This window comes from Archocentrus centrarchus, chromosome 6, assembly GCF_007364275.1.
Source record: "Archocentrus centrarchus isolate MPI-CPG fArcCen1 chromosome 6, fArcCen1, whole genome shotgun sequence".
In the NCBI taxonomy this organism is placed as follows: Eukaryota; Metazoa; Chordata; class Actinopteri; order Cichliformes; family Cichlidae; genus Archocentrus; species Archocentrus centrarchus.
In genome coordinates, this window is record NC_044351.1 from 19,042,326 (window position 1) to 19,068,958 (window position 26,633).

The 26,633-nt window shown below is 43.4% G+C and overlaps 1 protein-coding gene across 1 annotated transcript; it reads left to right on the forward strand.

The window, feature by feature from the left end:
* Positions 1 to 428: 428 nt before the first annotated feature.
* On the forward strand, positions 429 to 4,585 carry fbxl22 (F-box and leucine-rich repeat protein 22). Its single transcript, XM_030731067.1, is given in 3 exon segments — positions 429 to 998; positions 4,237 to 4,523; positions 4,525 to 4,585. Coding segments are annotated over 3 exon segments (918 nt in total).
* The last annotated feature ends 22,048 nt before the right edge of the window (positions 4,586 to 26,633 follow it).

Genomic DNA, 26,633 nt, shown 5'->3' on the forward strand with positions numbered 1-26,633 from the left:
TCTAAAGTATCACAGAATTGGCTCATGTTCATACATTTTTTAGAAAACATTTAAAACTATTTTAACACAGTTGAAAACCCGTGGGAGTTTTTGAACTGATGTATTACTCCACTATCCTCCAATGTCTTTTGGAAACAAGATATTGGAGGATATTGTTGTTCCCTCTCTCCAGCAGGGATCCAGAGACTTGCTGTTCTGGTAGCAGTTGTTGGCACAATATCTTGCTAAGGTATTTTATGCTATTTTTTCCCTTTAATTTGACATATAAGTGTAGTTGCTGCAGGGTCTGTTTTTGCACTGCACAGTGGAGGTGTTTCGCTCTTTTTTTTTTTTTTTTTTGTCTGTTAGTGTGTATCTGAGAATTAGGCCAGGACAGTGTAAACATCTGGCTGAATCCAGTGCTTGCTGCCTGTTGAGAGCCATGACAGATGGAAAGGGAGCGTATGGCTCAAACACTTCCATCTTTGACTGCACCGCAGTTGTCTTCCCAAAATAGCCTGTGCTCTACGGCCTTATATGTGCAGGCCTGTGTGGTGTGCCTGAGGGGGCATCATGTATCTAGGCCACACAATACAGGCTGTGGGCTCACTGTTGCTGCTTACCAGCAGGCCTATCACTGCCCCAGGGACGGGGCCTGTCTTTATGTCTCGGGACAACACACCATGCATCTTATTCAGCTCAACCGTGAGTGTCTCCTTCACCTTTTCTCCTTCCTGGACAAGGACAGCCGGAGGAGTTTGTCCCTCACCTGTCATCAGTTGCGTGAGGTCTTTCTGGACCCCTGCCTCTGGAATCTACTCCACTTCAGCTCCCCCTGTCAGCTTAGAAAGGACAACTTTGTGCTGGGACCCTCACTTCGTTACTTAACTATTAGGTGGTACTCCAGCATGGTCCTGCAAGTGTGCAACATCGAGGACTGGGTGAAGAGCTCGTTTCAGAAGGACATCTGCAGTAAACACGAAAGCCTGGTCAGCAAGTTCCTGGTCCAGGTCTGCCATATGTGAGTGTTTGTGTGTGGCTTTCCCCTGCTGTGTTGTGTGTTTCAGAATGACAACTGACAAAAGATGAGATATGTATAATGACAATAAAGTTCTATTCTATTCTAAGATGAGAGAGGACACTATAATATCCTGCAATACTGCCTTGAGCAATTGCTTTTAAGCACCTTAACAGCAGAGTTAACATGACACTGGCACAGCCTGTGCGGTTTGCGCTCATCTTCACACACGCACAGGAACATTCAAAATTGTGTTTTTTTTTATGTGCCTTTAGGATGATCACACCATTTGTGTGTGTGTGTGTGTGTGTGTGTGGGGGGGGGGGGGGGGGGGGGGGGGTCAGGGTCATTCACACCCCACATCAGTGAACCAAATGGTTTTCATTTAAGGCACGTCGCTCCGTCTAACTGCCATGTTCAGCTGCAGGCAGCATGGAACATAATCATTAGAAACAGATGGCTATAAACAACTGGCTATAGAGACAGAAAAATGACACATCTGTGGGACACAAGACTGATTCTATTACTAACATAACTGTGGTCACATATCAAATTATATTTAATGAATGACGTGACAGTTGGACTTGATAGGTCGCTGAAAAGTAGCCGTTTTGGCTTTTGGCCTTGTGTGCGTGGCTGGCTTCAGGAATCAGCCTGGAGAGGCATAATGAGGTCTCTGGATAATTTCTTCAAGGCAGCCAGTAATAACAGTTGATGTGAGTGAGCTTGGCCACCACAGCTGGCCGGGACGAGAGGAGGGGAAAGGGAGGAGGGGAAAGGGGGGGGGGGGGGGGGGGGGGGGGGGTCTCTGTGGCGCAGTGCACAACCCTGTGAGGACTTCCTGTATTGTGAAATTTGAGATTTGTGATGTGAGAGCTGTGAGATGAGTCAGAGCTAGAACCGCCCACTTTGTCTGGAGCTTGCATCTCCATGTCCTTAAGGTACACTCTCTGCATACTGATAAACCCTCCCAGATTGTCAGAAGAAAGGAAGTGCACGTGACAAAGTGGGAGGGGACACAGAGAGACTGTGGGGGTGATAAAGAGTGATTTGGCTCCAGACCCTCCCAGTCAGCTGCATAGTGGAGATTTATGCAGGCAGGTGGAGCCTACAATTGGCTCTTTGTTGCTGTCAGAGGAATGAACATGTGCTCTGTCTCTGCCTGCCTCTTCCTGGATAAGACTCCACGTAAACTCTGACGCCAACCTCATGTCTATATTCATTTTTTTTCTTTTTTTTTTTATCTACATGGAAAAAAACTATAAAATATAGCATGTCTTTGGGCACATTTGTAGTGTAGTTTTCAGTGTGATGCTGCTCTAGAGCCAGAAAGCTACAGTAAATCAATTTTCTTAAGGTCACAGTATTAGAATTGCACATTAATTTACATGTCGGATTTGCTGTGTAGTGTGGCCTGCACAGTGGGTGGCACAAGAAGCTTTGGCACGAGAATGGTTAAACATTTCTGTTTCTAGTTTGACTCCCAAATTTTAATATGCACCATTTGGCTAAACTGATGCTTTCTCTTATATAACGAGAACAAGCATGACTTCTGCTTACGAAGTACTTAGAGATTTATCTGACAGATGCTTTAAGAAATATTTCCTATTGAATCTAGAAAGTGGAAGACTCCCACAGTGTTTTAGACTTTTTGACGCAAACCCTCGCACTCAAGAGACTGAAGGACACAAACAGTAAATGTACTCTACGTCTCAGTCCCTTTTAAGAGTTCACTGGATAATTTGACCAGACAAATTAACCGTTAGGAAACCAAACGGCTCATTACAGGCATGATTGCAGGCTGGTGGTGTGGTGTTCTGCTTGTGCTCAACATAGACCAGCCTGCACCCATTACTGTTTCTATCTGAACTTCACTGTGTCTCAACCATAAACTGAAGGAAGAAAATTCTGGGCATTTTTAGGCACACAGAGTTAGGTAGAAGTAGAAATAGCCCTCACTGCTTTGAAAGTATCAAGGTTTTTGCTTTATTCACTCAGCTGTTGGTGAATATATGAAATATTATGGCAATGAGTTTGAAAACTTGTTTAAAGACACAACAAAGAAAGCCATTAAAAAGAAAAAATTTCCACCAAAGAAAAAGGTGCTATGAGGCAGTGCTTTAATGTGCCAGTGACTAAATATCTGTATGTATGCAAGTGTACATTGTGTATGTGTGAGGAAGAAGAGATGAAAAGGACAGATTAAGACAACTGGGTATGTAAATACGGGAACAACACACAAACGAGTCTGCGCAAAGTGGAAGTTCCATGAGAGGGTGGATTATGTAATGGGTTAAAAAAAATACTATTCTATTATCTGTTACTTCTATTCACTTCCTGTCCTCTCCCATTATAAAGGACAAACGAGTCCCTAAACGCAACTAGCGCACACGTCAGCTTCCTCATTATTTTGCTAATGTCAATACTGTCCAATCACATGCTCTGATAAAGCCTCACTTTGAGCCCATGCCACAATCCAACAGGGCACATGGAACGACTGCATGCTCAGAGGTTACTGGGGCACTACCCTCAACACTTGCAGGCAGCTGGAATATGTCCGGCTCACATGTGGTAAAGTCGTAAGATTATGTAAGTCTTTATGTAATCTGCATCAGTGAACATGAATGATACCCACTATCCCTTACCATCCCAGTGTCTGTCTACCAGATCTGTACTGCTGGCCTGCCACTAGGATGCAGTGCACAGAGTGTCATGCCAGCAGTACATGCATTTCACAGCATTTGTAATTAAACTTTGAGAAATTTTTCATTGTTGTGTGTTGTGTGCAACTGTTCCATGCAAGAGCATTTACGTCACTTGTTCGCAAAATCTTTTGAGAGAAAGGAAACACACATGCCCCAGTAGGACTGTATGTAAACAAAAGATGGCTTGATCTGGGTATTTAACAGCTCTGTCATTAAACAGATCCTGGATCTGCCTCTCAGTGTTGTCGTTTGCAACTCATACATGCATAGCTCAGATCAGACCCTCTGATCTCTATTCTTTCCCTCTATTATCGGATTCTATTTGGACAGTATTCATTTAAAAAGAGCAGACGCCAAACTGAATTGCTTATTTTAGACATTGCCTTCTGCAAACACTAATCTTCCTACTATTTGCCCCATTCTATATATATCCTAAAGTGTTATGAGTTATGACACAGAACAGGTCTCATACTCCATCATATGTGTGAAAATATGTCTCTGTTCAGTGACATTTCTGACTGATGTGTCTACCACGGGTGCCCCAACTTGCTGTCACTAACCCTGTCTGGCTGTGGACACATCACTGACCAGGATGTGATTTCTGTGCTGCAGTGCTGCAGGAAACTGCGCTACCTCCACCTTGAGAACTGCGTCCGCATTACCAACTGCAGCCTGGAGGGTGTGGTGGCTCACGGAGACAATCTGGAGGAGGTGAAGGTGGACTTCTGTAGGAATATCACTCAGACGGGGCTGCAGCACTGTAAGGAGATGAAGCCAGCCCTCCAGCTGACTGCAGAGAGGAGTGCTGATATGATCCCTGACAGAAGCTGAGGAGAGGGTGCCAATCAGGAGGACACTGCAGAAACTCCTGCAGAATTCCTAATGGAAGTGTCTCACATCCAAACTAACAGGGACCATAAGGAAGAACATTCCTATCACTGTAGTGTAATGATGTGACTGTAATGTTTTTTCTGATTTGTAGTTCACATTGTTATACCTTTTATATGGCACATTTTGAATATAAATTTCTCTTGCTAAGCTGTGCAGCTGTATAATTTGATTCTTGATCAAATTATTCTTGATGCCACCAGCAGTTAGTTAACTCACACTGTCACAAAAACTTAAAGCAGGAGGAAGCAGGTCAATTCTATCTAAAGGTTAAAAAAAAAAAAAAAAAAAAAATTTTTTGCAACTTCAAAAACATGAGCTGTTTCCACACTGCAGCCCAGACCTTTTGTTGACTTTGAGAATGTGACAACACAAATGTCTGACGTAGCTGGATTGGACACTGAACAGCCTTTGACCTGCCAGCTCCGGAGTACAAAGTCTGTGTAACATCCGATTGGGCCAGTTTGTGTCCATGTGAGAGCAACTGTGGGTATTAGTCCTGTGTATCCATGGCCTTTGTTCTGCCCTCTGCACTCTGCAATCTATCCAGACAGCTCACCTGCCAAACACACTAAACCAAACACAGTACTGCCAGTAGTGTCTGAAGCAAACTCCCCTGTTGTGTGCTACATGTGAGAAAAAGTGATTTCAACCTATGTCCCTTCCTGATTCTCTAACTTTGTTCCTATGTGTCAAATAGTGACAAAATGACTGAATTTGAATTTGCATAAGGGGCCATGTGACCTATTTCTTGGCCAGGACTAGCTGACAGGCAACAAATGGAAACTCCAGGAAGTTTCTTCTTCCAGCAATGTAGCAGCTGTCATACTGAATGACAGATTGTCTTTTTGTCTTGTCTTATTTATTGTACAGGCATGGGAGTGTTATCAATCATCTCTGCATACTTCCAAAAGATTGAATGACCATGTTCCAAAAATGTCAAACTATATCTTTAATAGCATTTGTGGTTTGATTAAAATATTACATACCACTTCCTTGAAGTAGTTAAACAGCATAAAAAAAATATGTGTGGTTGCCATCTCCATCCAGAGAGGAAGGATTCTCCCAAGGAAAATGGCCCTAAGCCTGAGTTGTCTTATTATGTAATAGAGACACTTGTGAAATTAGGCCATAGGGTACTCCTTAATCACTAGTTTCAGACACCCAGTTTTTAATTACCTAAAGCAGTGCTAAGTCTAGTGAATAACCTTAAATGATACAAAGATAAGAGGTAAGCATCTGAAGATTAAGCAGATAAATGTTAGGTCAGCATCCAAAATCATGTGAACATCACAGAAAACAGGCTTTTTCAGGGATCTGGAAATTGGCAAACTTACTGCTTTCTTACAGATAATTAAGCCTTGAAAAGTGATGCAAGCAATTCATACAGCCACCCCAAATTTAGCTGATTTCTTGCAAGCCCTCGGCCTGTACAGAGGTGGATTTGGAACAAACTGTTACTACATCCTCTGATCCATTATTAAGAGAACGCTGTTCTGTAGGAAAGTACAAAATGGTGAGAAAAGGGCAAGACAGACCGGTTGATCAAGGGTTTCACATTACAGCAAGACGGTGACTCAAAACACAGAGAAACTAGATGGTCAGCTTTAAGAGATGGAAGACCAGAACAGTCTTCAGATGTAAACCCTATCAGGCTGGTTTGGGATTAACTGGATGGACAGAAGAGTGAGAAGCAAAGCACTTGTGGGAATCTCTGCAATGGTGTTGGGCGGTGGGGTGGGGTGGGGGCTTTCCAACTTTCCACACAGTGTTTTATTTCCAGAGTACAAAGAATACTATTTGTGTGTGTTCAGCTGCTGAATGAGTCAAAACAAACATTGTCATTTAATCTAGGATTTTAAGGTTCCATGATTTCTGAGACACTTAATGCCGAAACATTACACTATGTTAAGAGTGCATAAGCATATTTGTATATATCAGCCTTGACAAGAACATCTGAAAAGCACACAACCCACTAGAGTGATTCTTATTAGATTATTCTTATTTGATTTTTATTTGGCCGTGCAAAACTGATTAAGCAGAGAAATGCGGTTCATGTGGTTTGGACTGCAGTAGTGGCTCTCAAACTGTGGGGCAGGCCCCACTGTTGGGCCAAGGAGCCGCTGCAGGTGGGACTTGGACAACCAGATGGAAAATATTCAACTCATTTGACTGATTAGACATTATTAGTTGTAACTTTGCCTACCTAAAAATCACCAAGTGAAGTTTTCTTTTCATATCTTTGTGGGTCAGGATAGTTTAGCACGTACTGGTTTAGTCTTGTTTTCAACAAAGAAAACCCAAAGCCAACTATAATTATGCTTTGGCACTGAGACACAGTTTGACTGTTTAGAGGCCAGACAACAAAATGTATGTTATTTACTATCAAAAAATTGTCTCCCTTGAAACTGTTAGGACCTGAGTAGGGAGGGAAAATCCTGAGGCACATCCAGCTGCCTACAGCAGTCATCTGCAGTAAGAGCACTGAGTCCCAGACATGTAAAAACACGACTGTATCAAAGCGTCACTGATCTCCTTGTTTCTACCGGGGGCAGTGTTTTTATGGTTGGATGACTTTAAGGGAAGATAATGCAGAAAGACCTGTTGCCCAGGCACATGTTACTGTTTTAGCAGCTACTGCTGCTGTAATGTGATATCTCATTTACAGTGAAGCGAAAAAAGTACATTTTCACAGGACTCTATGCAGTCTTGTGGAAAGTACACCCTTACTGCTTTAGTTAGAATTAACAGGGTAAGTAACAGCCAGGTGCTGCTAATTAAATGCATTTGATTAACTGATCATTGGCAAGTATGAGCAGCTCCTTAAAAGCAGAAGTTTAGGTAATTTTCTGCTCTGGAGCATTCAGGTGTGTGTTAATAGAATGCCACAATCTTTCCAGAAGTGGACATCCCAGCAAATTCACCCCAAGCTCAGACTTTTCAATGCTCTGCAAAGTTGCAAAAACCCCAAGAGCTGCATCTCAGACTCTACAGGTCTCAGTTAGATTGTTAAATATCAAAGTTCATTGCAGTACACTTATAAAGACTGAACAAGTATGGCTTGTTTGGAAGGGTTTGCTGCCATGTTTTCTCTAGAAAGAACATGGCAACTTGGTTTAGGTTTGCAAAGTTGCATTTGAAACCACAAACCACTTTGGCAACAATCTCCTTTAGACAGATAAGATCAAAGTAGAGATGTTTGGCCATAATACATAGCACCATGTTTGGAGAATACCAAACACACCCTATCAGCACAAACACCTCATACCAACTGTCAAGCACAGTGGTGGAAGGGTGATGATTTGGGCTTGTTTTTGCAGGCACAGGACCTGGGAACCTGCAGCCATTGAGTCCACCATTAACTCCTCTGTATACCAAAGTATTCAAGAGTCAAATGTAAGGTCATCTGTCCAGTACCTAAAGTATGACCGGAAACTGGGTCATGCAACAGGACAATGATCCCAAACACGGAAGCAAATCTACAACAAGATGGCTGAAAAAGAAAAGAATCAAGGTGTTGCAAGGGCCCAATCAAAATCCAGACCTCAACCCAACTGAACTGCCATGGTGGGACCCTAAAAGAGCTGTGCATAAATTAAACCACAAACCTCAATGAACTGAAGCAACGTTGTAAAGAAGAGTGGGCTGAAATTCTTCCCCAGTGAAGAAAGATTCTGATCAAATCATACAGAAAATGATTGCTTCGAGTGTTCGCTGCTGAAGGTGTTGTACAAGCTACTGAATCATGGGGTTTACTTAGCTTTTTTTTTTTTTTTTCCAAGGACTGCATAGAGTCCTGTGAAAAACCTTCTTTTCACATGAGTGTATGCAGCTCCTTCAGTCTATCTGAATTGTGAATAAGTTATTCAGACCCAGGTTTCACGCTTGTGGAATCCAGGAAAAGGTCCTGAACAAGAAAGGCAGTTTATGCTTTCTATTTTAAATATCATTCTGTTTTGTTAAACTGTGAGAGGAAGTTACGGTCTGAGCTGAACAACCACTTTCTGTGTCTTTTCATGTGTAAACCAGTGTATCCAGTGGAGTCCTAGTCTTCTCTCTTCTCAAAGGACTGTTCACAAGAGAGCTGGTGAAATATGAATCCCCCAGGATCAAATGTGAGCCCTTACAAACATCTGCCCCCACTTGTTTAAGTGGTCCTGGGACAGAACAGAGTGACTTTGGGGGTTGTGGATAAGTACATCTTCAAAAAACCACACTTAACAACTGTATCTGCATTTTATGAGAAGAATCTTATAGCAGTTTCATGTTCCAGTGTCTTAAACCGAATATTGTAAAGTTTTAAGACCGAAGCTTCAATCACATTTTCTCTTATTACACTGCTTCAGAAAGTGCATTATTAAGTGGAAAGTGACTTGAATGGCCTTCAGTCACATAATCCACCTAACAGGTTACCTATCTGCAAAAGGATCTCAGCAAAGGTTAGAAAAAAAAATCAGTTAAAAGTACAAGGTGTGACTGTCACTCAAGAGAAAATATGACAGCATTAACAAAACATGATCATTATGCAACAGAATGACCTCTTGTGTGATTATATAATCATATTATTGGGTTATTATTACAATCAACGCATTAATGTAAGGCTGCATGAGTTGTATTTGACAACAAAGCAAAGTAATTGTAGCTCCTGAAACCACAGCTGTGTATAAAGTGAAATATTTGTACCTCAAATAGAGTACATTAATAGACTGCTTGAATAAATGTATTTTATTTACTATTTTATTTTCCCGTGCTATTATATAAGAGAACACTAATAACAACCCTAGGGCTCAGCTTTACATTGTGCAGGCTTCTCTACTTAACTGACAAAACCTGCGCAGAGATCCGCTCGGAGCTCTCGCCGAACGAAAAGCACTGTGAGATTTCAATTTTGTGGTCCTGTGAGAAAATCATATAAAAAGCAAATTGCAAGGGATTGATTAAATTTGTTAATGTTGCACCATTAGAATAACAAATTTCATTAAAAATTCTCAGCTGAGGGACCCAGCTAATCATTTTAATTAGCTGCTCTTGTGGCATCACGTGGAGATGAAAGAGCACCATGTAAATGATGCAGCATTTTCTCGCGTTCAGTTAGGCAGTCTCGTACATTTTAATGTCCTTCAAAAGACAAAAAGGTAATTTTAAATTCCAATAATTAATTTGTTAGTATAATTTGTGTTTAAAATATACAGCATTATGCTGCAGATCCCTGTCATGTGAGGTAATAATAGCATATTCACAACAGCAGTTGAAAATCAACATGTGAATAACAGCGAGGTACGCACTTCCAGAAAGGTTGCACCCATGTTTTTGTGAAAGGCTTTGGGAAGTTTGCTCTCTGTGCTCCTTTGCCATTAAATTATACTGTTTATTTTAATGCCCCAGCTTTTACTTAATGACCTCTAAAATTGTCAAAAATGGAAAGTTAAACTGGTGGAAAAGACTCTGTATGGAGATTGTGTTCTTTTAAGCTAAAGAAATGCACTTTTTTCAACCTAGACCTTATTTGGTGATTTAGGATTCCACTCACTTGGCAGGCTAGCAATGGAGATGACTTGCTTTTCTTTCGCAGTGATTGGTTGCTTCATTGTAATAACAACTGTTGACTGTCTTGGCAAAAGTTTGCACTGGTGTTAAATGGACCAGCTGTGACTTGGCAAAGTTTCTAGTTTAATATATGTTTCAAATTGTTTTGCTGCTGATGGGAAGCAAACCACAAATTTGAAAATGCAAAGGGTTCAAGCAGCTCTCTGGTTTGAAAATCTTCAGACACAGGGCAATGACAATGGATAGTTAAACCAACACACAGCCCCAAACTCAAAACATGTACTGTTTAACTGGTGTTTCATCCCTAGACTTAAATCTATAATTAAGTATTACACAGTATCTCATAAGTTGTTCATACCCTGCACACATTCACTAAAGCCATCAGGTAAAAACATACAATATAATCCTCTTAAACGCAGAATAAAATTGTGAATATTCAAATAAAGACGTAAATACATGGGAGTTGGAAGATTTTATTCAAAAAATGTAGGTCCTTAATGCAACAAAAGATATGTAAAAAAGCTCACAGTGAAGGAATGCTTTTTGATACAATTTTCCTTTTTGAGCAGTTCTTTGTCTAGTTTGCATCCTTCTGCTTTAGACATTGATTGTACGTTATATAAAAGATGGACGTAGCCATAGTGATGTGACTCGATGTTTCATCCTTGACCTGAGCAGTTTTGGCTGTTGCCGTCATAGTTTTTTTTTTTTTTTTTTAAACACGACAAGCTAGGGCTGGCTGAGAACCCTGGAACACTGCAGTGAGGGGTTACCTTTATTTTGTCTCCTTGGCTGTGCCTCCGTCTGGGGTAACTGTAGTCAGAAGTAAAGAATGTGGTTTAATGGCGGCTGAAAATACACATTTATGTGTTGTTTTATTTTAAATAATGAAAACCCCAAAATGATCGATAATTGAAAATCTGCAGTAGTGTGGTGCACAATATAAATGATTTAATGTGGTCTTCATGATTTAACATTTGAAGACTATACACTAAACTTCATTTATGGGGAAAAGTGCAGCACATTTCAGCATCACAGTATGCATCCTGCCATTAAGTAGTGCAGACTCCCCAGCACTCAGGATGACAGCTGGCGCGCGCGCACACACACACACACACACACACACACACACACACACACACACACACACACACACACACACACACACACACACACACACACACAAGAAAAAGAAAAAAATCCATGATGTTATCTTAAGGATTCATGCTACGAGAAGGCCTTTGTGGAGCCAGTAGAGTGGGCCTTTCCCCTGTGTGAAATATGAGCTCATAAAGACAGGATGCTGGCAGTAATAGCTGTGGGGGGAGGGCTGGACCAATTGAGGTGAAAGGCAGCCCCGAAACCCAAAATCAGCAGTTTCCTGACAGCCATATAAGGTCAGTCATGGGAGGCATTTCCAGTACCCACCAAGATTACTCAGCTATTGATAGATTGGGAGGGGGTGGTGCAGAAACTTCAGCAGAAGAGAGGATAGAAAAGGAACAGAGGGAAGATTCATGTTTTGGTCTTTTTGAGCAGCCTACTTTGTGTGTCTGTGAGTTGGCGACTGAGTGCTTGTCCTGAGTTAACTTAAGGAGGGGGGCTAGTGATCTTTAGCTGTTCAGTATGTTATTTTAAGGATTGTTGTTGGACCACGGTGTTATATTAGAAGCAACATTAATCAGTATGTGTGCACATTTAAACAGCCCAAAGCTCTGTGTCATAAGAGTCAGTGGTATAGGCTATGACCTAAACCACCTCTCAATACTGTGCTCTATACAGAGCAAGGATGAGCAATTCATTTTCCAGATGAGAAACAGGGAGTGTTGTGGAGAGCCACACCAATAAGCTTATAAAGAGATAAAATTAACATTAAGCAGAATTGAGTGCAGCCGTCCACAACAGTCCCAGTATCTCATGTGGCCCCTTGCAAAAATTAATTGCCCATACCTGCTTTAGAGTAATGTAATGTGGACAGTAGAAGTATAGCCTTATACGGATTGGGACAAGGTGTAATGTGTGAATAATCATGAGACCAACTGATGTGTTAGAAGCAGGAAAAATGAGCAAGTGCAAGGATTTAAGCGAATGTGATAAGGGCCAAATTGTGATGACTAGATGACTGGGTCAGAGCATCGAAAACTGCAGCTATTTTGGGGTGTTCCCAGTAGGCAGTGGTTAGTATCTATCAAAAGTGGTCCAAGGAAGGAACAATGGTGGACCAGTGACAGAGTCATTGGGGGGGGCTAAGGCTCATTGATGCGCATGATGCGAAGGCTGACCCTTGTGGTCCGATCCAACAGATGAGCTACTGTAGTTCAAATTGCCGAAAAAGTTCATGCTGGTTCTGATACAAAGGTGTCAGAATACACAGTGCATCACAGTTTGTTGTGTATAGTGCTGCATAGCTGCAGACCAGTCAGGGTGTCCATGCTGACCAACAATGGGCATGCGAGCATCCGAAATGGACCACGGAGCAATGGAAGAAAGTGGCCTGGTCCAATGAATCATGTTTCTTTTACATCATGTGGATGGCCATGTGCAATACAAAAAAGCATAGAAACCAGTTTTAAGAAACATGGTTTTTTTTTTAAATTACTTGATACGCATCACTAAAACAGTTGCAACCCAGAGCGCCAACCTCAACCTTATCCACACCTCATCAGGTGTAATTAATCAGCAATTAACCACCTGAAAACTTTTTCACTGCTGCTGCAAAGAGAGTAGGGGTTGCAGATGGGGCGTAACACCTCCCCCCTCAAAAGGGTTCCTCTAGGAGCCCTAAATAAATGAACAAGGCCCTCTGGAGTCTTCTGGTCCTTGATATGTGACCAGCCCCGAGAAAACAGAGTGGTAAAAACTGGAAGAGAAGGACAGTGTGCATCAGCCATGAATGAAATTACTCCAATAGACCTGTCACCAGTTAAAGGAAAAGGAAACTTAGCAAATAAGCTAAGCGTGACCAAAGCACATCAAATTTGGGCATTTACCCAGCAACTGTCTTACCACCACCTGCAAAACTAAACAGACTTAAGCACCATGGATACCCCTACATGAGGATCACAAGTTGCTGCACAGAACACATGACCAAGACAAAGAGGAGCACAACAACCACAAACCACATTGCAAAAACAATACCAAAAGTAGCAGCCAAAAATCCCACCAAGTGATCAGTTGTCCCCATATACCAAATGGTCCTATACCACAGCAGGTTACTTTAATCTACACAATTCAGTAAAAGCAAGTGTACTAGTGACCAACCACAAATAGAAAACCACACAACGATCACAACAAGTGTGGCTCAACGCCACAGTTACCACCATCACCTGGCCAGTAACACTGACAAACGATCCAACTAAAGTGGCCAACTTCTCCACAACACTAAAGGTCACAGCACGGAATTCTCACCTCATTACTTACATACTTTGTTCACACTTCCATTTCTATTGCCAGCCACTTTTTTTCCCCCATTTGAATTGGAAGGTAGAGGAATGTGGTAGGAAGATGTTTGGATGTTCCCACGTGAAACTAAGAGTAGGAGCAGGGTTAGAGACACATCTGTGAGAATGAGATATCTGAATTCTCTGTTAAGAGTTTAATTCAAATTCCTGCCTCATAAATCTAATTTTGAATTTTACATTTCTGTGCTAGTTGCATCTGTGTATTTCAGTACTTGTATGTTGCATCTGGCAGTAGGTGTGAGTCTGTCCTCAGGCCCCACTCAGCAGATGGAAAGAGCAAATTAATAATGTAGCAAAGCTTTGAAGCCCCTCTCTTGTCCTGGGATACTTTATTCACCACATTTCCTCCAGGAACTCATAGACTTCACGCCTGAGGCCTTAGGTAGCTCTCTCATGTCTACCCAGTAGCACAGGCCACAGTTCTAAATTATTTAGATACAGTAGCTGTGGTACTCTAGCTATGTGTGTATATTTCTAGGTATTGCTCTCCATTGTGGGGTACCTTTCTCTGCTTTCAGTTTCACATTAAATTCTTCACTCCACTCCTGCACTGATATTGTAAGGTGTTGTGTAAATGAAATAGCAGAAAGGGAAAAAAGTGGTGGTGGGGGGGAATATGCAGAGGAGCAGCTTTGGAAAAGGAAGGTGAATGAGAGCTCAATGACACGTGAAGTCCAGGGAAGAGACAGGTTTTGCGTCTGTCACAACATGACAGCAAGAAAAAGAAAAAAAAAAAAAAGAAAGGAAAAGAAACGAGTGCCGCAACACAGATGGAGGTTTGACTCAGTCACTGGCAGTCTCTCACCTCCCACTTTCACACACTGTGAAACCTCATCAAGATTTTATCCCGGATTTATATGCAGACTTTGGCGAGAGAACTCAATATTCCTTCTTCAGAGCGAGTTTTACTGAATGCACAGTTCTGATATTAAATTTCAAACTTTGACTGGTGAATGAAGGATAATAACTCTAAATTGAATACTGTTTCTACATTTTACACACTCAGTTTCCAGATGTTCTTTTAGTGAGTTCCGCTTTGTTTTTATTATTACATGTAAAGCATTTTTTGACACGTCTGAGTTAAAAAAGGTCCTGTTTAATCCAATCACCACACTAACAGCACCCAGGAGATAAATAGCTGCTCATTTTCTCATTTTCAGTAATAAATGACACTTTGACTCTTTTTGACGCTTGTTTCATAACTATGCAGATTTAAATAGACTTACAGGTTACTGCAGATCGGCCACAAAAGGTGATGTGAGGTAAATTCAGCAAGCGTGCTATTTCACATTAAGCTGCTCCAGCTTGCACCCTGTTTTTGACAGTGAGACTAAAGCTCCCAAAATCAACCCATTTTCATAACAATATGTATTTATGCACACATTTTTCTTCCTCCCTTGATACTTTCAGTATGATCTAATAATTCCAAATTTGATTTCCCTGTGGTTCCTTTCTAACTTGTTTTGGCCTGAGGCACAAAAGAAATAGGAGGCAAGAGCACACAGAAGTGGGGCTAGTGCTCCCCTGTGAGCCAAAGGATGGGTCTATTTGTGGAGCTATTTCTGTTTCTGTCTGTCAGAGCATCTACAAAGGCTGCCAAGCTCTGGCCAGAGCACATGTGAGAGAGGAACTGGAGCACTAAAGGCGAAGACAGTGACGTGATGATGGTTCTTTGCCGAGCGTTAGGCAAGGTCAGAATTAAAAGCAGCGCAGGATGTGAAGGAGCACACTGAGCCGATATCGCACACCGCATGCTGTTTCCTTGTGCCCCATGCGGCCTGATAATTATACAGGCAGTATGAGGGCCCTCTGTGTCTACTGTCGATCTCAGCCTTTATAAAGAGGTTTCGTACTCAGCCCAGGCTGCCTCTCCAACTGGTCACACTCTACAGCGAATGTAGGAGGACATCCAGCCTCCTCTGACGTTAGCGTGGATAGAGGACAGAGCAGCAGATGACATGTGCAAACAGGAGTGGGAGGCTGAATGAAGCGTGCTTGTGAGTCACAGCATGCACACATGAGCGAGCTACTTATAATGACAGGCTTTCAACTTGAGTTCATAATGTGTTCACTCTTTTGATGTCAGCTGTAAAATTGCAGGGGAAACATAAATGGAAAGGATTAAAAACACAGAGAGCCATAATGGCTTCCTAACCTTGGAGAACAAAAGGAAAGCAGCAATAACCTCTTAAGCTCACAGTTCCTTACGCCTTCTATTGTGTTTAGTAGCCAAGGTCAATTACCTCCACCTGCTTGAAACAACAACAAAAAAAATTCTGATGCACACATATTAGAAGCAATCTATGGCATAAACTACTGGTTGAACAAGCTTTGCTTTCGACTGCTGTAAAGGCTACATTCACTCTCACAATATTCCATTGCAGAGAGAGCCAAACTGTACAAACAGCTTATGATATGTCAAATGGCCATTTTTTGTGGATTCAAATGTTATTATCACTAATGCATTGAAACTGGAGTGCTATTTCTGGAGCTGGTCAAGGTAGAGTTCATTTAAACTAATGGAGCACAGCCTGCAAGCTTGTTCAGGAAGCTGCACTTTCATGCTCACTCTTCTCACATTGTATGCCAAAACACCCCCACCCCACCCACCCACCCCCATTTCAGTGGTTCGCATTATTCCCCATTTCTCTCTTTTGACATCTCTTTGCTGCTGCTGCTCAGCATTCCTGCCTGATCTTTAGTCCCCTCCACCACTCAATCATCAGCATGTAAGCTCTGGGGTGATGTTTGCTCATCACTCCCCACCTTCTCTAAGTAATGTGATGAGCTCAGAGTCTATACTGTCAAACACACACTCTCTCTCTCTCTCTCTCTCTCTCTCTATATATATATATATATATATATATATATATATATTTAGTTTGGCAGTATAGAATTTCAAACATGAATGGTCTGACTGACATTCAGTAAGTGTGAATAAGCTGAAAGTTGAGACAAGAAGCCCCAGAGCATTAAGAATATTTCACATAACTTTTTTGTTTGTTGTACTGTCTATAATCTCTGTGGAGGATGAACTTTATTTTTTTTTACTAATTCATGTATTAAAAGCTGATGCGACATGCATAACAACAGATGCAACTCATACTACTACAGGACTTGTTTGTGATCTGCATGCTGCAACACTTTGATGTATTTCATAGGGAATCCTGGGACCTTTGACCTCATTTCAGTGACTTCCTGAATGAACTGTGGCATTTGAACTGTGAAGATTTTAGAAAATGAACTCTGACAGGTGAGACAAGATCTCATATTTCACATGTGCTTCCTGTTGCACATTTTCTACTCAAAAGCCAATGCCACCTGTTGTGTCAGGTGTATAAGAATAGCTCAAAGGTTTTTCTTGTCAATACCTTCCTGGAGAAGCAGAGGAGAATAAATAGGACCATTTCTCTCAAGATGCTCAATAACTTTTCCCCATAACATGATAAAAAAGAGGTCACAGGTTTGTCTTATTACCTGAGTCTATTTATGAAAAAGATATTTTTGAGTGCCTGTTTTCAAAGATTAGACAATAAGTCACATTGACTTGGTGATTAAAAATGACCCAAACCTTTATAGGTGGGACATGCAGACTGAGTGCTTATATAGATCAGGACAAAATATCAGTCACTCCACCTGCAGTGTGGACCAGAATTCATGTTTTCTTAAAAGATGAGCAGAAAGAATCCACTGAGAACAGCAACAATGAAAGGTCACTGTGTGTTAAGCACCAGCCACTGCGCGGCTGCGTTATTTCTCAAGTGTTTCCGGATCAGCTGCAAGAGAGACGTTGTTAAGGTACACAGCGCAGTCATTGCAGGTACAGCTGGTGATTCATGGCAGGGTTTTTAATAAGTTTCCCTCTGAGGTGCTGAAGCTCATTGCTCGCATCTCTTGCTATAAACCTCCATGCTGACACATCTGTTTTGAGATTACATCAGTGGAAATCAGAAGGTTTTTAATCCAAATTTCCATTCATAAATACACACCACTCCACTAATTGGTTGCTTTAAAAAAATTGTGAGATGGCTTTACATACATTCACCAGCACACAGAAATGTACACAAACTCAGTGACCTGCTGAAAGCCCAGCCCTCTTTTGCTGTGCCTCTTTGCTTAGAAATACCAGCACCCTTACTCAGCCATCTGTGACTCTCTGAACCTACTGACCTTGTAGAAAAGCCGACCTGTAAATTATAGTAATGCATTTGGCTGAACCTTTTCCTCCTGAGGATCAGTTATCAGATTTGCTGGGCTTTGCTGTGTTTTGGCGCCACTTCCCCTCCATTCAAATCCCTTTACCACCATACACGTGCTTCTGAGAAGAACGTTCCACTGAGTAAAACTCAAAATATGTTAGTTGCCATGTATCCTCCTTAGATAAATATATGACTTTCTCTTCTGGGTCCATATTCTATGTTCATTGCATACTGTTAAAATATGCTGCATTGTACTCAGATGTGTTTTGCTGTTTCACAGTCTCAATATTTTCAAAAGAAAGCTTAATCAGAGGAGTGCAGATGAGGATATTTATCACAGAGGAAGCTGAGAAGGTGTATCTGGAAAAATAACATACAGTCTAACTGCATGGTCACGTTTCACTGACTATATGAAAATACCACAGAGAGGATGGGCTTAACTCTGGCCGGCCAACACAGTTTGAAATCATAACCAGAAGCACATTCAACAAATCTAACAGGGGAAATTTAGTACTTTTTTTGGGAAAAGAAAATACATAATTCAAAATTCCGGAGAACTAGAAGGAAAGAAGATTAATTGCAGGATAAATTGCTGTAATGCTGAATATCCTTGACTGGCTTAGTTTGTGGCTATGCATAATTAGCTGTGTGGCCTTCAGACTGTTAAACTGGGATATGCTGAGCTGAGCTCCAAACAATACCGAGTGGATTTTGCCCTTTGAAAGGTAATGGGCCAGGGGAAGGCTGAGGCTAAAATTAGTTACTGTAACAACATTTTATCCTGAGAATGAGATTTCTGCCCAAAGTCCACACAACACCCGCCATCGCCTCCCTCTACCCTGTCACCACTACTCTTTAGGCTGTTGGCAGATTCATTTGCGCTTGACCTAGTTAATGTCTCCGGAGAGATAGAGGAGTAAACACACACACGCAACTGCTCCTCTCCTGAAAACCTGGAATTTTCCATACTTCCACACCCAGGCCACAAGGCAGGCCACATGTGACCCACTGTACATGATAGCCTGATAACATATTGACAACACCAAGCCTAGTAGTGAGGTCACCTCAATAAAATATGTGTTGATGGTTCCCAAGTCTAGATTATTCTTCAGAGATGTTTCATTTGACCCTGCCTCTAATGGAAACTCTTAGTTTAAAAAAAGATTTCAAGGTAAAATAAGGTGTGCATGTACAATTTAACTGGAGAATAGGTTACCCTGGTAAAACAATTTTATCAAATTAACAATAACTGATGAAATGGAAGCAACCCATCTCAGATTTTCTTCAGTTGCTCTCTTTTACTGCCATCCTTTCTGTTCTTTATAGAAAAGTATTCTGCACATGACAGGTGTGGCTGAAAATGAATATGATATCTAACATCTACCCAATACTCTTTGATATGCCCATGGAATCATGGGAAATTCATATTTAGCAGCTCCAGTACGTGATTGGCAATATTTTATCTGTAAGTCTTGGTAACACTCACTGAAGTTGGAACTTTTAAACGATTTTCACCGCAACGGCACAATACTGTTGCATCTGTATAAGCGAGTGCATTCATATGGCACTGAAAAAACATTGTGTAGCTGAGATCAAACTGTTGAATAAGTTCAAGGGTGGGTGCACTCCTATCCATGAGTACTGAGTAAAGAGCTGCAATGGAAGGGGAACGAATGTGCTATTGCCTCCCATTGTCAGAATATTGGTGTTTAGTGAGTGCTTGGGTAAAATAAAGCAGTCCTTATCTCAATAGTTAAAAAATGTTAGTAAAGATACAGACAAAACACACTATAATAGAAAACGCAAACATGTCAAATGTTACATTGCCTTGCCTTACTTTTATACTAGTCCTAAGCAAGTGTTAATTCTGTAACATACAATAGCAGGAAAAACACAAATAGCCCAATAAGTCATAACAGTGTGACAGTGTGACAGTGTGACAGCGTGCCAGCATGAACAATACAGGGGCCTTAAAACTGAAGCAGCTAAATGGGATTCAGCAATCACTATTTATGATTTTAAATTATTTTCTTGAAGTGAAATATATATATATATATATATATACACTCCTCCGTGAATCGCCACCTTATCGTGGTGGAGGGGTTTGTGTGTCCCAGTGATCCCAGGAGCTATGTTGTCTGGGGGCTTGTCCCCTTGGTAGGGTCTCCCATGGCAAACTGGTCCTGGGTGAGGGTCCAGACAAAGAGCGGTTCAGAAGACCCTTATGAGTGAAAAAACAAGGGAACAGTTTACCCTGCCCGGGATAGGGTTACCGGGGCCCCACCCTGGAGCCAGGCCTGGGGAGGGAGCTCGAGGGAGAGCGTCTGGTGGCCAGGCATTAGCCCGTGGTGCTTGGCCGGGCGCAGCCCGAAGAGGTTACATGGGCCCGCCCTCCTGTAGGCCCACCACCCGCAGGAGGTGTCGTAGGGGTCGGGTGCAGTGTGTGTCGGGCGGTGGCCGAGGGCGGAGGCCCTGGCGGACTGATCCCCGGCTATCGAAACTGGCTATTGGGACATGGAATGTCACCTCTCTGGTGGGGAAGGAGCCTGAGCTAGTGCGTGAGGTTGAGAGATACCAGCTAGATATAGTTGGGCTCACCTCAACGCATGGCCTGGGCTCTGGAACCAGTCTCCTGGAGAAGGGCTGGACTCTGTTCCAGTCTGGAGTTGCCCTCGGTGAGAGGTGGCGAGCTGGGGTGGGTATTCTTGTATCCCCCCGGCTTGCTGCCTGTACGTCGGAGTTTTCACCAGTGGACGAGAGGGTAGTTTCCCTGCGCCTTCGGGCTGGGGAACGGGTCCTGACTGTTGTTTGCGCTTATGCGCCGAATGACAGTTCAGGGTACCCACCATTTTTGGAGTTGCTGGGCGGGGTGCTGGAGAGTGCTCCATCTGGTCACTCCATAGTCTTGCTGGGAGACTTCAACGCTCACGTGGGCAATGACAGTGAGACCTGGAGGGGCGTGATTGGGAGGAACGGCCTGCCTGATCTGAACCCGAATGGTGTTTTGTTATTGGACTTCTGTGCAAACCACAGTTTGTCCATAACAAACACCGTGTTCGAACACAAGGATGTCCATAAGTGCACATGGCACCAGGACACCCTAGGTCGCAGGTCGATGATTGATTTTGTAATCGTATCATCAGATCTGCGGCCGTATGTTCTGGACACTCGGGTGAAGAGAGGAGCTGAGCTGTCAACTGATCACCACCTGGTGGTGAGTTGGATCAGGTGGCGTGGGAAGATGCTGGACAGACCTGGCACACCTAAACGTATTGTGAGGGTGCGCTGGGAACGCCTGGCAGAAGCCCCAGTCCGGGAGTTCTTCAACTCCCACCTCCGGCAGAACTTCGACAGCATTCCGAGGGAGGCTGAGGACATTGAGTCCGAATGGACCATGTTCCGCACCTCCATTGTTGAGGCTGCTGCTCAGAGCTGTGGCTGCAAGGTGGTTGGTGCCTGTCGTGGTGGTAACCCCCGAACCAGATGGTGGTCACCGGAGGTGAAGGGAGCCATCAAGCTGAAGAAAGAGTCCTATCGGGCTTGGTTAGCCTGTGGGACTCCGGAGGCAGCTGACAGGTATCGACAGGCCAAGCGGAATGCAGCTCGGGTAGTGGCCAAAGCAAAAACTCGGGTGTGGGAGGAGTTCGGTGAGGCTATGGAAAAAGACTTTCGGACAGCATCGAAGCGATTCTGGCAAACCGTCAGGCGACTCAGGAGGGGAAAGCAGTGCTTCACTCACACTGTTTATAGTGGGGGTGCTGCTGACTTCAACTGAGGCTATAGTCGGACGGTGGAAGGAATACTTCGAGGACCTTCTGAATCCCACTGACACGCCTTCTGTAGTGGAAGCAGAGTCTGGGGATGAGGGGGATGACTTGACCATCACTGGGGGTGAGGTCACTGAGGTAGTTAAACAACTCCTTGGTGGCAGAGCCCCTGGGGTGGACGAGATTCGCCCTGAGTTCCTGAAGGCTCTGGATGTTGTAGGGCTGTCTTGGTTGACACGCCTCTGCAACATCGCGTGGAGATCTGGGGCAGTGCCATTGGATTGGCAGACCGGGGTGGTGGTCCCCATATTTAAGAAGGGAGACCGGAGGGTGTGCTCCAACTTTCGGGGGATCACACTACTCAGCCTCCCCGGTAAGGTCTATGCCAGGGTGCTGGAAAGGAGGGTGCGTCCGTTAGTCGAACCTCGGATTCAGGAGGAACAATGCGGTTTTCGTCCTGGTCGTGGAACTCTGGACCAGCTCTTTATCCTCTCAAGGATATTCGAGTGTGCGTGGGAGTTTGCCCAACCAGTCTACATGTGCTTTGTGGACTTGGAGAAGGCATTCGACCACGTCCCTCGGGGTGTCCTTTGGGAGGTTCTGTGGGAGTATGGGGTGTCTGGCCTATTGTTGCGGGCCATTCAGTCCTTGTACAACCACAGTGAGAGCTTGGTCCATATAGCCGGTAATAAGTCGGATTCGTTTCCTGTGGGTGTTGGACTCCGTCAGGGCTGCCCTTTGTCACCGATTCTGTTCATAATTTTTATGGACAGAATTTCTAGGCGTAGCCAGGTGGCGGAAGGCTTCTTCCTTGGTGGCCTCAGAGTCTCATCTCTGCTTTTTGCAGATGATGCGGTTCTGTTGGCTTCATCAGGGGGGGGCCTCCAGCTCGCAGTGGAACGGTTCACAGCCAAGTGTGAAGCGGCTGGCATGAGAATCAGCACCTCTAAGTCTGAGGCCATGGTCCTCAGCCGGAAAAGGGTGGAGTGCCATCTCCGGCTCAGGAACGAGTTCTTGCCTCAAGTGGAGGAGTTTAAGTATCTCGGGGTCTTGTTCACGAGTGATGGGAGAAGGGAACGGGAGATCGACAGGCGGATCGGGGCTGCTTCTGCAGTGATGCGGACGCTGCACCGGTCCGTCGTGGTGAAGACGGAGCTTAGCGTAAAAGCGAAGCTCTCGATTTACCGGTCGATCTACGTTCCTACCCTCACCTATGGTCACGAGCTTTGGGTAGTGACCGAAAGAATAAAATCGCGAATACAAGCGGCAGAAATGAGTTTCCTTCGAAGGGTGGCTGGCCTCTCCCTTAGAGATAGGGTGAGGAGTGCGGCCATCCAGGAGGGGCTCAGAGTAGAGCCGCTGCTCCTCCACATCGAAAGGAGCCAGTTGAGGTGGCTCGGGCATCTGATTAGGATGCCTCCTGGCCGCCTCCTGGGTGAGGTGTTCCGGGCATGTCCCACCGGGAAGAGGCCCCGTGGTAGACCCAGGACACGCTGGAGAGATTATGTATCTCGGCTGGCCTGGGAACGCCTTGGGGTCCCTCCGGATGAGCTGGAGGAGGTGGCTGGGGAGAGGGAAGCCTGGGCTTCTCTGCTTAGGCTTCTGCCCCTGCGACCCGGCCCCGGATAAGCGGAAGAAAATGGATGGATGGATGGATGGATATACACATACATACATACACACATACAGGGCTTGGACAATGAAACTGAAACACCTGGTTTTAGACCACAATAATTTATTAGTATGGTGTAGGGCCTCCTTTTGCAGCCAATGCAGCGTCAATTCGTCTTGGGAATGACATATACAAGTCCTGCACAGTGGTCAGAGGGATTTTAAGCCATTCTTCTTGCAGGATAGTGGCCAGGTCACGACGTGATGCTGGTGGAGGAAAACGTTTCCTGACTCACTCCTCCAAACCACCCCAAAGTGGCTCAATAATATTTAGATCTGGTGACTGTGCAGGCCATGGGAGATGTTCAACTTCACTTTCATGTTCATCAAACCAATGTTTCACCAGTCTTGCTGTGTGTAATGGTGCATTGTCATCCTGATACACGGCACCGCCTTCAGGATACAATGTTTGAACCATTGGATGCACATGGTCCTCCAGAATGGTTCGGTAGTCCTTGGCAGTGAAGCGCCCATCTAGCACAAGTATTGGGCCAAGGGAATGCCATGATATGGCAGCCCAAATCATCACTGATCCACCCCCATGCTTCACTCTGGGCATCCAACAGTCTGGGTGGTACGCTTCTTTGGGGCTTCTCCACACCGTAACTCTCCTGGATGTGGGGAAAACAGTAAAGGTGGACTCATCAGAGAACAATACATGTTTCACATTGTCCACAGCCCAAGATTTGCGCTCCTTGCACCATTGAAAACGATGTTTGGCATTGGCACGAGTGACCAAAGGTTTGGCTGTAGCAGCCCGGCTGTGTGTATTGACCCTGTGGAGCCCCCGACGGACAGTTTTGGTGGAAACAGGAGAGTTGAGGTGCACATTTAATTCTGCCGTGATTTGGGCAGCCGTGGTTTTATGTGTTTTGGATACAATCCAGGTTAGCACCCGAACATCCCTCTCAGACAGCTTCCTCTTGCGTCCACAGTTAATCCTGTTGGATGTGGTTCGTCCTTCTTGGTGGTATGCTGACATTACCCTGGATACCGTGGCTCTTGATACATCACAAAGACTTGCTGTCTTGGTCACAGATGCGCCAGCAAGACGTGCACCAACAATTTGTCCTCTTTTGAACTCTGGTATGTCACCCATAATGTTGTGTGCATTGCAATATTTTGAGCAAAACTGTGCTCTTACCCTGCTAATTGGACCTTCACACTCTGCTCTTACTGGTGCAATGTGCAATTACTGAAGACTGGCCACCAGGCTGGTCAAATTTAGCCATGAAACCTCCTACACTAAAATGACAGGTGTTTCAGCTTCATTGTCCAACCCCTGTATATGTATACACATATATGTATGTACACATACACACACACACACACACATGAGACTCACTGATTTTCACTAGCACTAAGCTGAGATTTTATGTGTATGATTGCCCTGTTTATCAATGATCATCATTTTTGCTTCATCTCTGAAAGGTGATTTTGTGTCTATGAACTGGGCCTCACTGAATCAAATAACATAATTAACAATTAATATATTAAGTTGTAAAACTTAGACACAGTCTTCATGTTCTCCATACTGAAAGACAAAAAACCCAAATGGACACAGTGTAAACTCACATATGGACCAATTAAGATAAAACACCAAGTTTCTGGGGTCATGAGAACTCTTTTAAAGTAAACACTGGGTTACAAATGTCACCCTGTTAGCTACCCATTGCAACTAGCAACTAAAAATTGCCATCTGGCTCATGCAGCACACTCTTTTTCTTGAGTATTGCTGCTTTCTGAAGCACATGGTGTATTAACATAAAAAAAAACAGGGGCACAGTGCAGCTTACATCGTATCACTTCTGGTAATCAGCCTTATGCTGTCTGTTTTTGAGAAGATTCACAAACTTCTCAAAATGCTCAACAAAATGAAGCATTTGGATCCATATCACTGTTTAGTACTATAGAAAAAAGAGCAAATGTCTCATTCTGTGGCATTATCATGTTCAAGTTCACATGGAACAAGGATGCTACTGCACATGTGTGTTATTGTGGGGTAAACAGGATGAAGAAATGAGCTCTGACATGAAGTGTGGCTGAAAGATCACTGAAGGAATTACAAAAGGGGTGTGAAAATGTCAGAAAGAGCAGGGAGAGGGGGCGGGGACAAGATTCATGAACTGTATATAGTGTGATAGGTGGTATGTGTGAGTGAGAGAGAAAGCTGAGGACAGGAGAATGCAAGAGTGTCACGTGTATGCCAGAATGAGCGTAGAGCTGCAGCGCTGCAATTTCTGGACACAGCAGCAGCAGCAGCAAGTCAGACCCTCAGTCCCTCAGGTTCCTCATGCTCCTTCCACATGTAGTTTCTGTAGCATCCACATTTTGACACCTGTCCTCCTCCTTGCCTTATCTAACCTTGTCCTCTTTAAGGCTTTACCCTTGCTCTCTAGCTCTCTCTTGAGAATCACCCGCCTCGTGTTAACTGCTCCACTGATAATTTTTTTCAATACAATTCTTAATGACTTCATCTCTGCATATCTACAGATTCTACAGTTACTTGCAAATGTCTTGAGTCTTGAAACATGTGAGAATATACAGGGAAATACAGTGTACATGAGGCAAATACATAGTTTATACAGTTGTAATAGCTTATAAGTCAATATCTGTTATGACCCCCTTTATTCTTCAACTCAGCCTGAACTTTCTTAGGTAAGCTTTCTTGCCTAAGAAAGTTCAGGCTGAAGACTACTTCATTTCTTTAAGGTACACTATTTTATACCTGTCAAACTGTGTTATGTTATGTGACAGGCTGCTAGTAACAAAGTGCCTAAATATACAATTTAAAATGGGTTCTTTGCTAAGTTGTCTGTTATGTATAGAAGCAACAGTGGTTCATCCCTTGAGTTAGGTGCCTTTTTTATACTTGAATGATTCATAGTTCAACAAACAAAAAAACATTCTTCTGAAAATGGTCAGTTACAGGGACTGGACTGAAAAATTAGTGAAAAAGCAGCCACTGTCCAAAGAAAAACTTTGAAAGACCTTCAGAAAGCCTGGAAAACTATTGCTCAAGACCACTTTAAAACATTACATGAAAGTCTGGCTCCTTAGAAGCAAAATATAAAGAAATGAGCGGTGGCTTGAGACTTTTGCATATGTACTCTACATTGTTAGTGCACATGAGCTTGATGTAGATTAACTTTACTGTGATATTGTTGCCATTTTAAAGCCATTTCAAATACTATTTTATGACTATGCATTAGAGAAGGTCCAGTAGGTGCAACTTGGCTAAGCATAAGGTACAGTCATCGCTTAAATGTGCCATCTTCTTTCTCTTTCAAAGGAGCTGATGGAGGAGAGTGTAGCACCCTTCTGTAGCCCTCTGAATCTCAGCACTGCTCCTCCTAAGAAGAAGAAAGCTGGAGAGATGCCAGGTACTTTTTTTCACT